The sequence below is a fragment of the Octodon degus genome, unplaced genomic scaffold (genome assembly GCF_000260255.1).
Source record: "Octodon degus isolate 3935 unplaced genomic scaffold, OctDeg1.0 scaffold00058, whole genome shotgun sequence".
Lineage (NCBI taxonomy): Eukaryota > Metazoa > Chordata > Mammalia > Rodentia > Octodontidae > Octodon > Octodon degus.
Window position 1 is genome coordinate 5,231,370 of NW_004524634.1, and position 11,479 is coordinate 5,242,848.

At 42.6% G+C, this 11,479-nt stretch overlaps 1 protein-coding gene across 1 annotated transcript in view; it reads left to right on the forward strand.

Annotated features, from left to right (window-relative positions):
- Actg2 (actin, gamma 2, smooth muscle, enteric) overlaps window positions 1-9,982 on the forward strand; it is a 22,417-nt gene extending 12,435 nt beyond the window's left edge. Inside the window, exons 4-9 of the mRNA XM_004634096.2 lie at window positions 1,748-1,858; window positions 2,299-2,383; window positions 4,331-4,492; window positions 5,313-5,504; window positions 6,623-6,804; window positions 9,765-9,982. Coding sequence (XP_004634153.1) covers window positions 1,748-1,858; window positions 2,299-2,383; window positions 4,331-4,492; window positions 5,313-5,504; window positions 6,623-6,804; window positions 9,765-9,908 — 876 coding nt within the window. The 3' untranslated portion in view covers window positions 9,909-9,982. The remainder of the gene's footprint in view (window positions 1-1,747; window positions 1,859-2,298; window positions 2,384-4,330; window positions 4,493-5,312; window positions 5,505-6,622; window positions 6,805-9,764) is intronic.
- The last annotated feature ends 1,497 nt before the right edge of the window (window positions 9,983-11,479 follow it).

Genomic DNA, 11,479 nt, shown 5'->3' on the forward strand with positions numbered 1-11,479 from the left:
TTAAAAGACAAGGACAAGATTTGGGTGGAGAAAAAAGCCAAAATGTTAACTGTCACTAAGTGATACAAATATGAAGGGTTTATTTCTTTTTTTTTAAGTGGTTTATTTCATTTTAAAATATTTTCCCAATTTTTAAAATATCAACATTTTTAACTATTAAGGCATAGTATTTTATTGAAAAAAATGAATGAAGTACAAATTCTTTGGCCCACATCTAAAGGTACTGATTTAGATATGGTTTCACCATGCAGTTTAGGTTGGCCTTGAATTCACTATGTAGCCCAGCCTGACCTCGAACTCATAATCCCAAGTGCTGGAATTAGAAGTGTGCACTATGAGAAGCATATTTTAAGAAATGCTCTATCATCTCATTAAGCCCAGATCCTTCCTTCAGGCTCCTGTGGAATTTTCACAGTCCTTAGGCTCTGCTTGTACCATTTCCTCTGCCTCCCTGTCCTTTCAGTCTCTGGAGATCTTCATTTTTAGACTCATTCGGATCCCTCAGATAATGATAACTCTTGCCTCTTCCTTCATTTACAATGTGGCTCTGTCTTTGTATTTTGTCTTTGTGACTCTCATCCTGCTAGACTTTGAAACTAAAAACTGAGTACTGTGTCTGATTCATATCTACTTCATCATTCTTAGCACCAGCCCAGAGTCCATAAAATATAGGGGTCTAATAGGATCAAACAACCTCAAGTCCCACTTCTAAAGCAACCAGCAACCCATGTCTCTAACACTATTTGCCAAATTCCCCCACAGTAAGACTTGTTTGGCTTTCTTGGATCAATAAAGAGGGAACTGGTAGCTTTAGGAAGGAGAAATAACTTTCTTTAAAGCACTATTTCTCAACTGGGATGGTTTTTCTCCCAGGAGGCATTTGGTAATTCTGATCTGACATTTTTGATCATCACAGCAGGAGAGACTCTAGTGACATGTAGTGGGTGGAGCCCCGGGATACAGCTAAACTCCTTACAATGCACAGTTCTGCCCCTTCAAACATGGAATTATCCAGCCTAAAATGTCACAGGACTGAGCTTACAAAACCTCTGCTCCCAAGCACCAGCCTGGTTAGTACTTAAACAGACAAATAGAACCAAAGGATATATATATATATATATACTGATTAAATGAAAGACTACTTACAAGGGCATGAACAGGAAACGCATGTTGTGGCACCCCAGTACCCCAATAATGGGAGCTCTTATATCCCTAACACTGAAGGTGTGAGGTGGGGCAGGTGAAGTGTTGCTGGAACCCAGGGAGAGCTGGAGTTCTAGAAGAGGGGCCACCCAACAGAAGTTGTGTTCATGGAGGACTCTCCACTGCCAGAAATGCCCGGATCTCTTTCTTTGCCCCAGTGTGTGTTTTCTGCTAGCATTGTCCTTCTGCAACCACAGCCAGAAGCCAGAAAGCAATGATGCAACACACCTGGCTTCCCTTGAGCACAAAACTGCAGGAAAAAAAAAAAAAGAAAGAAAAGAAAAGGGAAGAAGAGGAAAGGTCAAGTAGAAATAATCAACATAGAAAAGATATTAGCCCCAGGTCTGACCAAGCTGAGGCTCTCTTGAGAAAGAATATACCCTGTAAATGTCGATCAGAAATATTCATAGCTGCCTGTTCTCTTCTTCAGATCCAGCCCCATCCTGTGCAAGTAGGGCCACACTCCCCAAGCATGGGCAGGCCAGGCAGATTTTCCCAGCCCACTGGGAGACTGCAGGGCTCATCTGGCTTTTGTTTCAACCAGATCTGGCACCACTCCTTCTACAATGAGCTGCGGGTAGCCCCAGAAGAACATCCCACCCTGCTCACAGAGGCCCCACTAAATCCCAAGGCCAACAGGGAGAAGATGACCCAGGTAAGATTCAGGAATACTTCAGCACTGGCCTAAGAGTGCAACATGGATGCTCAGCAAATACTTTCTGCCTTTCATGTGTCAATGCAACCGAATTTTTAAAGACCTGCTATATACCTGATCAGGCCAAGTCCTATGGGAAGTGGGAGTAAGATAAGTACCAAATTGACATAGTCCCTGCCCTTAATAAAGATTACAAACCATTTTTTAAAATGTATTTGGTACAGGGTCTCACCACATACCGGGTCTTGGTGGCCAACTTGGCATGCCCAAGGTGGGGCTGGCATGGCATGTGGTACCAGAGATCGAACCCAGGTCCTTGCATTTGCCTAGGCAGACACATAGACTGCTGAGCTATCTCCAAGGCCCAAGATTACAAACCATTCTGTAGGTCAAGTGGCACTGTGTTTTTTGCCATCCTCTGTTTTCCATTGTCCTTGTAGATCATGTTTGAAACTTTCAATGTCCCTGCCATGTACGTTGCCATTCAAGCCGTGCTCTCACTCTATGCCTCTGGCCGCACCACAGGTAAGGGGGTCTGGAATTCATTCCTTTTCTGACTTCAAGGGAAGTAGGGACAAGATGGGCTTCTGAATAGTCTCCTCCTCAGAAGAATCAAGGATACAACCAAAGTCCAGGGTAAGCATTATGTACTGCAAACATGTACTAAAACACACACACACACACACACACACACACACACACACACCAAAAAAGCTCAGAGGAAAATCTTGCTTAGGGATAACAGAGGAGATTACTCATGGGGGAATGCTGGCTTGGAGCCTACTTCATATAGTTGGAAAGAATTTATCTGAACAAAGCATAACTAGTATATCCTTTATCCTCCTTCTACTAGCAATGGTTGTCCCCTCACAGAAGTCTTTCCAGGATCTTCTACATGTATCCTATAACACTGGAATGTTTCTACCTCACGAAGCAGCCACAGTAGGTCCTATGATAATGGATGCACCAGCAGGTGCTGTACGAGGGTGCTATAGAAAGATGCTCAGAAAACAGAACTTCAACCTAAAGTGGTCCTTTGTAGGGACTCAACAGCTCCCACAAACACTGTTCAAATGCTCACTCATCCTGTATTACTTGATTTATCCATCCATTCATCTACCAAATATTTTCCACTGCTCTCTATGATATGCCAAACTCTGTACCAGGCCGTGATCATACACTGACAAGACAGACCCTGCTATTTTACAGCTAGCAATTTAGTGGGGGAGAGACAAAAATAAAGATAAACTTGCTACAGGTAGTAAAGACAGAGAGGGAAACATATGGCATACACTGTGTGCTGTCCTGGTCTTTGGACTTTATCTTACATTGTAAACTTGCTTCCTGGACACATGATAGTAGTCATTGGGGGATGGTTCTATTTACTCATTTTACCACTTTTCTTTTGCTGGACATTTAGATGGTCTCTGATTTTTATTATAAAATATACTGTGGGCTGGGGAGATGGCTCAGTGGAATAAGCACTTCCCTGGCAAGGGCAAGGGCCTGAGTTCAATCCCCAGTTCCTATAATAAAATAAAATATACTGTGATGAAAAGTCTTACATAGTGTAAGTTACTGGGTTTTGAGTGTTTCTTTTGCATCTGAACTATCTCATGTCTAATGGTCTCTTAGTTGATTCCTCCGAGTCATCTGCAAATGATGGCAATTCTGTTTTCTTTATGTAATAATTCTTATTTGTGTTTTCTGTCTTAGTACACTGACTACATCACCAGGACAATAATCAATAACAATGGTGATATTCTAGGGTTTCTCTACAATTATGATGTGACTATTGAATCAAAAGAGATTTGTTGTGTTGAGAAATATTACCTTCTGTCATGGCTTGCTAAAAGGCTTTATCTGAGACCAGCTTTCACTATGTAGCTCAGGCTGGCCTTGACCTTGTGGCAACCCTTCTCCCTAAACCTCCCAAGTGCTGAAATTACAGGTATATGCCACCACACCTAGCTACTAAAAGTTTTATGAATAGATAATAGTAATCTTTTTCAATTTGGCAATTTTCCATGGCTCTTCTAGATTTAACATTCTTAGTGTAGTTTCATATGTGTCAATTTGACTCCTAAAGGGTTTGCCAAGTATCCAATCTCACTTAAAAGAATGTGTGGTGTACATTATCATAAATATGGTTCAAAGAATCTAAAAAAAGGAGACATATTTTGCCTTCCAGAGGTTTACAGTTTCACTTAGGATAAAAAATTTCTGCTCACACACACATACACACAAATACTATGATGGATAATACTCATGCTGCGTGAATTTTCTTAACAACATTGTCTTAGTACATTGGCTAGATCAATGTATGAACTACTAAACTACTTAACTATTCGACTACTACTACTTAACTACTGAAGAACCATACAGTTAGTTGAGGGTTTCTTGGTATCAGATCCTATAAACAGGTAAAAGACAAAATGAGGTTTTCACAGACCTCTCCCCTCTTATCTACAGGCATTGTCCTGGATTCAGGGGATGGTGTCACCCACAATGTTCCCATCTATGAGGGTTATGCCCTACCCCATGCTATCATGCGCCTTGACCTGGCTGGCCGCGACCTCACGGACTACCTCATGAAGATCCTCACAGAGAGAGGCTATTCATTTGTGACCACAGGTATTCGACCCCTTTCTTGATTCTGACTTGAATGCAGAGCCAAATCTGACCTAGGAGTGAAGAAGTTCTCAGAACCAGTGAGAATTTCTAATCTTGTGTCCTCGAACTGTCTTTGGGCACACCAAGAGACCATAGCTAGGTCTGTACCTCTGGACAAGGCCTAACAGTCTGGGTGGCCTTACTAAAGAAGGAAAGTGCCCAACTGAGGCCAAGGCCTAGTTGTTCTAAGCAGCACTTGTCTTGATGCCCTTTCTTAGAATTCCCTCCTTCTCCAGAGGCCTGCTGCTGTCTCTGCTTATGTCTCTCTAAGACTAGTAGATTGGACAAAACTAAATGAGAGAGAGGATCTGGTGTGTTGCCTTACCTAAGGGTGCTTCTGTTGTGTCTGAGGACAAACAGAATGCAAGAAGACTGAGTTTCTAAGGAGAGGCAGTCCTATGGCCCACCATGGCAAGAGAAGTTTTAGGAAAGGGACTTTTAGATTCTGTTAGAGTCACAAAGTGTGAGACTGAGCCTCAGGTAAAAATGTGCCCTGTTAGACCCCCTGGAAGGCCCACCGAACTTTGTTGGGACTGCAGGATAAAAGCAAGGAGAAAATACAAAGTCTTACTTGGGCAACAAGTCTTTGAACTGTTGATTTAGAAAAAGAAGTGGAAAATTAACACAGTATGGAGATACCTTTGTCTCTCTTCAGGGGCAGTTCTGTCATCATCCTAAGACTCCAGCCAAACTAGCTGAAAAAAAGTTTTCATGGATATAACAACCGCACAAACAAACTGCCACAGCCGAGTATTCACTTTCTCATTTCTGCTCCTTCCAGCTGAGCGAGAAATTGTGAGAGATATCAAGGAGAAGCTGTGCTATGTGGCCCTGGATTTTGAGAATGAGATGGCCACAGCAGCCTCATCTTCCTCTCTGGAGAAGAGCTATGAGCTGCCAGATGGGCAGGTCATCACCATTGGCAATGAACGCTTCCGCTGCCCTGAGACCCTCTTCCAGCCTTCCTTCATTGGTGAGCTATGGCCCACGGGACCTGCTGGTGGATCTAGAGGGCAGTGGCCTTAGGGGATGGTGAGTTATGGGAAGAAACACCAGGAGTCATGAATACTTTGTTCATTGTTATATAGTCCACATTTTACTAGAAAGAGATGAAACTATATAGCAAACAGTACCAAGAGATAAACTCTACTTTAAAAGAGGAAGAAAATCAAGGTAAAGGAAAAGCAAGATAGAGAATATAACGTGGAACTAAGATTGAGGTTGATTCACTATGTGTTTCAAGATGCTTCTGAGATTACTTAGCAGTTGGGTCATAGAGACCATATCTATAGGGGTAAAGAGGGTTCGTTTCGGGCTCACACCTGCTCCTTCCAGGAGCAGGTATCCTTTGTTTTGTGATACTTGAGATTGAACCCAGGGCTTCTACACTGAGCTATAGGCTCAACCATCTTTTATTTCTTATTTTCAAACTGGGTCTTGCTAAGCTTCTCAAGCTTGGTTAAATGTTACAATCTTCCTTCCTCAGTCTCTGGAGGTATAGGTGTATATTGTAGTACCTGGCTTTCAGACTGTTTTAATTCCTGATTCTGTCCCCTCAAGCCTTATCTCCCTGGACTTGTTATCTTCTTCAAACTGCTGTTTCTGCATCTATAAAATGGAGATAAGATAGTATTAAAGTTAATAATATAATTTTAATCATTACTTCCTTACATAGTACATGAGAGGAAAATGGGGAATAGATGCTCATCCACATGGGGTTTCTTTGGGAGCCTTAAAAATGTTCTAAAATTGCATTATAGTAATGGTTTCACAACTCTGGATATACTAAAAACTACTGAACTATATATTTTTAAATGGTGAATTTTATATCATATGAATTATATCTCAAATCTGGGAAAAGAAGATGATATAGAAAGTGTTTCATTAGAAATATGAAATGGTGTGAAAGATTAGAAAAGGGCACAGAGGTGGGGGAAAGAGGCCAAAGACAAATGACCAGTTAGGGGATCTGATCTTATGATCTACCTGAGAGGCTGATTAAGGGTAGAGAAAAGGGATCACATGAGGGTATAAAGCTATGTGTATTGGTGAAATAGATGGATGTTTACCAGTTACTGTAATCTCTACTAGGCATGGAGTCTGCTGGAATTCATGAGACAACCTACAATTCTATCATGAAGTGTGACATTGACATCCGTAAGGATCTGTATGCCAACAATGTCCTCTCCGGGGGCACCACCATGTACCCTGGCATTGCTGATAGGATGCAGAAGGAGATCACAGCCCTGGCCCCCAGTACCATGAAGATCAAGGTGACTCTTGTTCTAGTTGCCTTTTCCTGTTTTTTGCTCAAAGACCCACTGCCATAGTTACTTTACTCATTGCTGACCCAAAATACCTGACACTCAAGTTAAAGGAGGAAAGCTTTATTTAACTCAGTTTTTAGAGGTTTCAGTGCATAGTTGAACTGGCTCCAAGGCAGAGTGGCACGGAAGGTGGGCATAACAGAGGAGAAACAGTTCATGTTGAGCAGAAGGGCCAGCCACTGCTCTTTCTATCCTTATATCTTATCCAGGCTGCTTAGGATAATAGCACTCACAACCTTAATCCTAGGGCCCTTGATCCCAGCATTGCACCATGAATCCATCCCAGCTTCACACTCTAGACTAGGCCACCTCTGAGAAAGTCCCACCTATCACTGCATGAGGCTTTGGAGGGGCACCCAGACACAAGTCATAACACCTGCCTATCCAGAGATGCTGCTGGGCCTGGTAGTCTAGTGGTCTCTGGGGTTCAGCTTCAGCCTGGAGTCAATTCATCTTGGAGGATTAGAATCTTTGGGCCCTGATGCACTAGAAATATGGTCACATGGATGTTATACAAGAAGGATTGAAAGAATTTAAGATAGAAAGAATGTGGCAGAGGTTAAAGCAAAAAGAAGGAGGTAGAAAGAAAAGAAGAGGACAACACTATAATATTTTTAAACTTTAGAAAGAATACTGAGGTTATTCCAGAGTAGGAGAGTGAGAATTCCAAAAAGAGAATGAAATGTGTGACCACCGTGCCAGCTGCCATTTCAGACTCCCTGAGACATTTTTTGAGCCGTGAACAACCTCAGACCTGCTGTCCAACTTGACTACACACAAGAAATGGCCTTCCTCACACCGTTTCTCACAAGGGCCCATTATCTCATGGCCTGTAGCTGAATACCTGCCTACAACTTCTGCTGTGCCTCTAGTCTCCAAGTAATTATAGAAATGTCTTAGGGCTTCTGGAATCTTCTTGCTAACAGGTCCAGAAAAAAGAGTTGAGACTATAAATAACAATTTAGTAGAAAGTCTCACAACAAAGCTGGTCTCTGAGGAATATGCCTGCATGAAGAAGTGTACTCCCTGTCAGTATTCTGAGAGATTTTCTTCAGAAGGAAGACTGTCCCAGGCCTTCCTCCTATCTAGCACATAGTGTGTTTCACGGGGCGCACAGTGGACCACAAGCAAACCAATGAAAGCCTTCAGGTTTTCCTAACCTAGAGCCTCAGGAACAGCACACTTAGCAAGGCCTGCCACATGGAGGGCACAGTGCCAAACCTGGAGCAAAAGCTTTTTACCAGGACCACATGTTAAGATGCCACACCTAGCCTCACCCTCAGATCTGGTTCAACAGGTCTGAGGTTCCCCCTTCACCTACACTGATAAACAGCCACCAATGACTGGATGCATTTCTGAATTCCTCAGCTTCTTCCCTGAACCAGCATTCATGGAGTTTAGGATCCAATTGGTAGAAACAATCAGTTCTAAGCCAACCTAAGGAAGACAAGAGGAGGAGGAAGGGCACTTCAGACAGGAGAAATAGAGCAGAGGTAACCAGGGGTGTGCGAAGGTGCACAGAACCCCTAACCAAATTGGACAGCAAGAATTGAGGGCAGGAATTGGAGAAGAGGAACTAACCCTTGAGGACATGGAAGAAGAGATTTAGGGTGGCGATGGAATGGAGATCAAGATCACCAGTCCAAGGCAAGACACAGTTTTCTTACTATTTGGATTTCCCAGAAGTAGAACTGGTCCCTTTCTTAGTAACTGTGTAGTCCCAGTCCTTGAGAAATCTGAGTAATAAGACCACTTTTAAACATCCTACTTATTGTACAATTCCATGATCTCTGCAACTTAGGAACTAAGTAAAGATTTTTAAGGAGACCCAAATCAATGAGTTTAGTCTCTGGTTTGCTCTAGCACTGGATTCTTAGACCCTTCAGAAACTAGGAATGTCAGGCATGATGGTGCATACCTATAATCCCCGCACTCAGGACGCTGAGGCAGGAGTATCACTGTGAGTTCCAGGCTAACATGGGCTACAGAGTGAGTTTAAGAGCCTCTACATAATGCAACTTTATCTAGACAAAAAAAATTAGAAATTAGTTGAAGAGCCAAGGATTCCATTTAGATAGTATTCAATGTTACTGGACACAAGAACCAATTTCTAAAAGTTAAGCTCAGGACTCCTAATGGAAAGAGTGAAGTATGCACGAACTTAAGAACTTTTCAGATATAAGTTGTTGACAGCAGAGGAAGGTCAAAACAGGATCTGGGCAGAAAGAAACATCCCAGCTCAAATCCCCCATGCATTTAAAGCCCAGATAAAAATAGAACAAAGTAACTTGTATGGATGTTGGTATTAGACAGCTATTGCTGCGCAACAAACAACCATGAAACCTCGGGAGTACACAACAATTAGCATGGACTGCTCATGCATCTGCAGGTCTGCAGAGAATCAGTGGTCAAGGTCAGGCTTGGCTAGGAAGTTCTGCAGATGTAGCCAGTTTACTGGGTCCATGTCTCTCAATGTGGGCCCAGCTGGAGGTCCAATATCTTGGGAAGTTTTCTCATGAACATGGCAGATATGTGAGAGAGTATGTCTGACCATGTAAGCACATTTCAAGTCCCCATTTGTGCCATAGCCACTAACATCCCAGTGGACAAGAATAACACATGGCCCAGCCAAACACATTGGGAACAAGTAATGTGCTCTTCCTGTGGAAGAGTGGAGGAAGGGTGAAAGGATGACATTTTTGGACAATAATCTAGCCTGCCATAATGTTTATTTGGTTCACTTCTGACTATGGTGGTGCCCTTTCTTGAAACAGCCTGACAGCAGGGTAAAATGGTTTCTGGTCCTACTTCTCTATTCATTTTTAGGGGGGAAGGTGAGTACATTGTACCTGGGTTCCTTGCCTGTTCTCTTGAAGGCTGAGCATCATCACATTTGCTCTTTGCAGATTATTGCTCCGCCAGAGCGAAAGTATTCAGTATGGATCGGAGGCTCCATCCTGGCCTCTCTCTCCACCTTCCAGCAAATGTGGATCAGCAAGCCTGAGTATGATGAAGCAGGCCCCTCCATTGTTCACAGGAAGTGCTTCTAAAATCAGAAAAGTTTCCCAAGAATCCCCTTGAAATCGCTGTTATCAGTCATGACACATTAAACCTGCAAGACTTATTTCTTTGGATGTGGTTCTTCCTTGTCTAGGCCATCTCACACGCAACACTAAGAGGTTTTCACATATTATTTCTAATTCAGAAAGTGTGCCTTTGAGGTAGTAACTACTATTATTCCCATATAAATGAGGAGACTGAGGCTCATGGAAGTTAAGTTCTTGCTGAAGATCTCACAGAACTAAGATTAAAATCCAAGTGTACCTGACACCAATGTCAGTGCTGCTACTACTTTACCAGGGTATCTGTTTTCTTGAACATGAGTAAGAAAAGATGAGAACTAGAGAGGTCTTAGGAGTTAAGCAACCTGGACTTTCACAGATATAAGGGTGACACAGTAAAGAACAAAAACAAAAGGCTTACAATATGTGACATGAGTGGCTCAAGTACTTAGGCAAAGTACTTAGGCCACAACAGGTCTAAGATCTCTCTGAGGTTCTGAATCACTGAAGATTAGGTTGCATTTTGCCTCCCAAACTAATCAAGAAAGTAATAGTACCCTTAAGAACATTTTCTTGGGACCAGGGAAATGGCTCGGTAGAATAAGCGCTTCCCTGGCAAGCACAAGGACCTGAGTTTAATCCCCAGTTCTGCCCAAAAAAAAGAACGTTTTCTTTCCTTTTCCCTGTGCTCCTTCTCTTTTTCCTGCTGTCTGTCTGTCTGTCTGTCTGTCTGTCTGTCTGTCTCTCTGTCTCTCTGTCTCTCTGTGTCTCTGTCTCTCTCTGTCTCTCTCTCTCCCCATCATTTATTCCTCTACCCTCTTCCATTGATCAACTGTGGTTAATTTATTTAATTTTACAAGTATTTACTAAAATTTTATCTGCAGAATTCTTAAATAAGTTCACATGATATTTATGTTTCCAACAAAGATAATTCCTACCAACCAGGAACTTACTGCATAAAGAGGGAGACAGACATACACTTCTCACATGAGACAATGATACAAAAATTAATAGAAGCATCCACAAATTACTATGAAGAAAAAAGGGATAACAATAGCTAACATTTAGTGACTGTTTACAATATGCTAAGGATAGAGTTAAGAGCTTTACATGGATTTCCTCCTAATGAAGTAGATATTAGCATTACCCTTCTCTTAAGCTAATTTACTAGTTTTTAGACCACCCAAATAGAGGCAGAACTAGGTCCTCACTTTTGCCCAGTGCCCCTTTCCTCTCTCCACCTGGCCAAACCCAGTCTCCATGCTCCTGGTCACGTCCTAGCTGGCCTCTGAGCTACACTGGACACACCCCCTTGAAGGCAGTGGGGCCCAGTGGTCAAGCACAGAGGCTTTCCGTGTCAGACATTCCTCTGTCACCGTCACCTCACTTGCCCTCTGAGAGTGAGGCTGGGTGAGGAGTACCTTTTCAGGAGCTCTTAGAGTATTTCAGTCTTAGGACAGGTTTCCCAGAACCAGATTCTACAATGAGTTTCTTTCAGGTGGATTATTAAGAGGGAGAGGAAACAGCCGGAAGGGGGTGATCCCAGGCAAAGCCCCTCA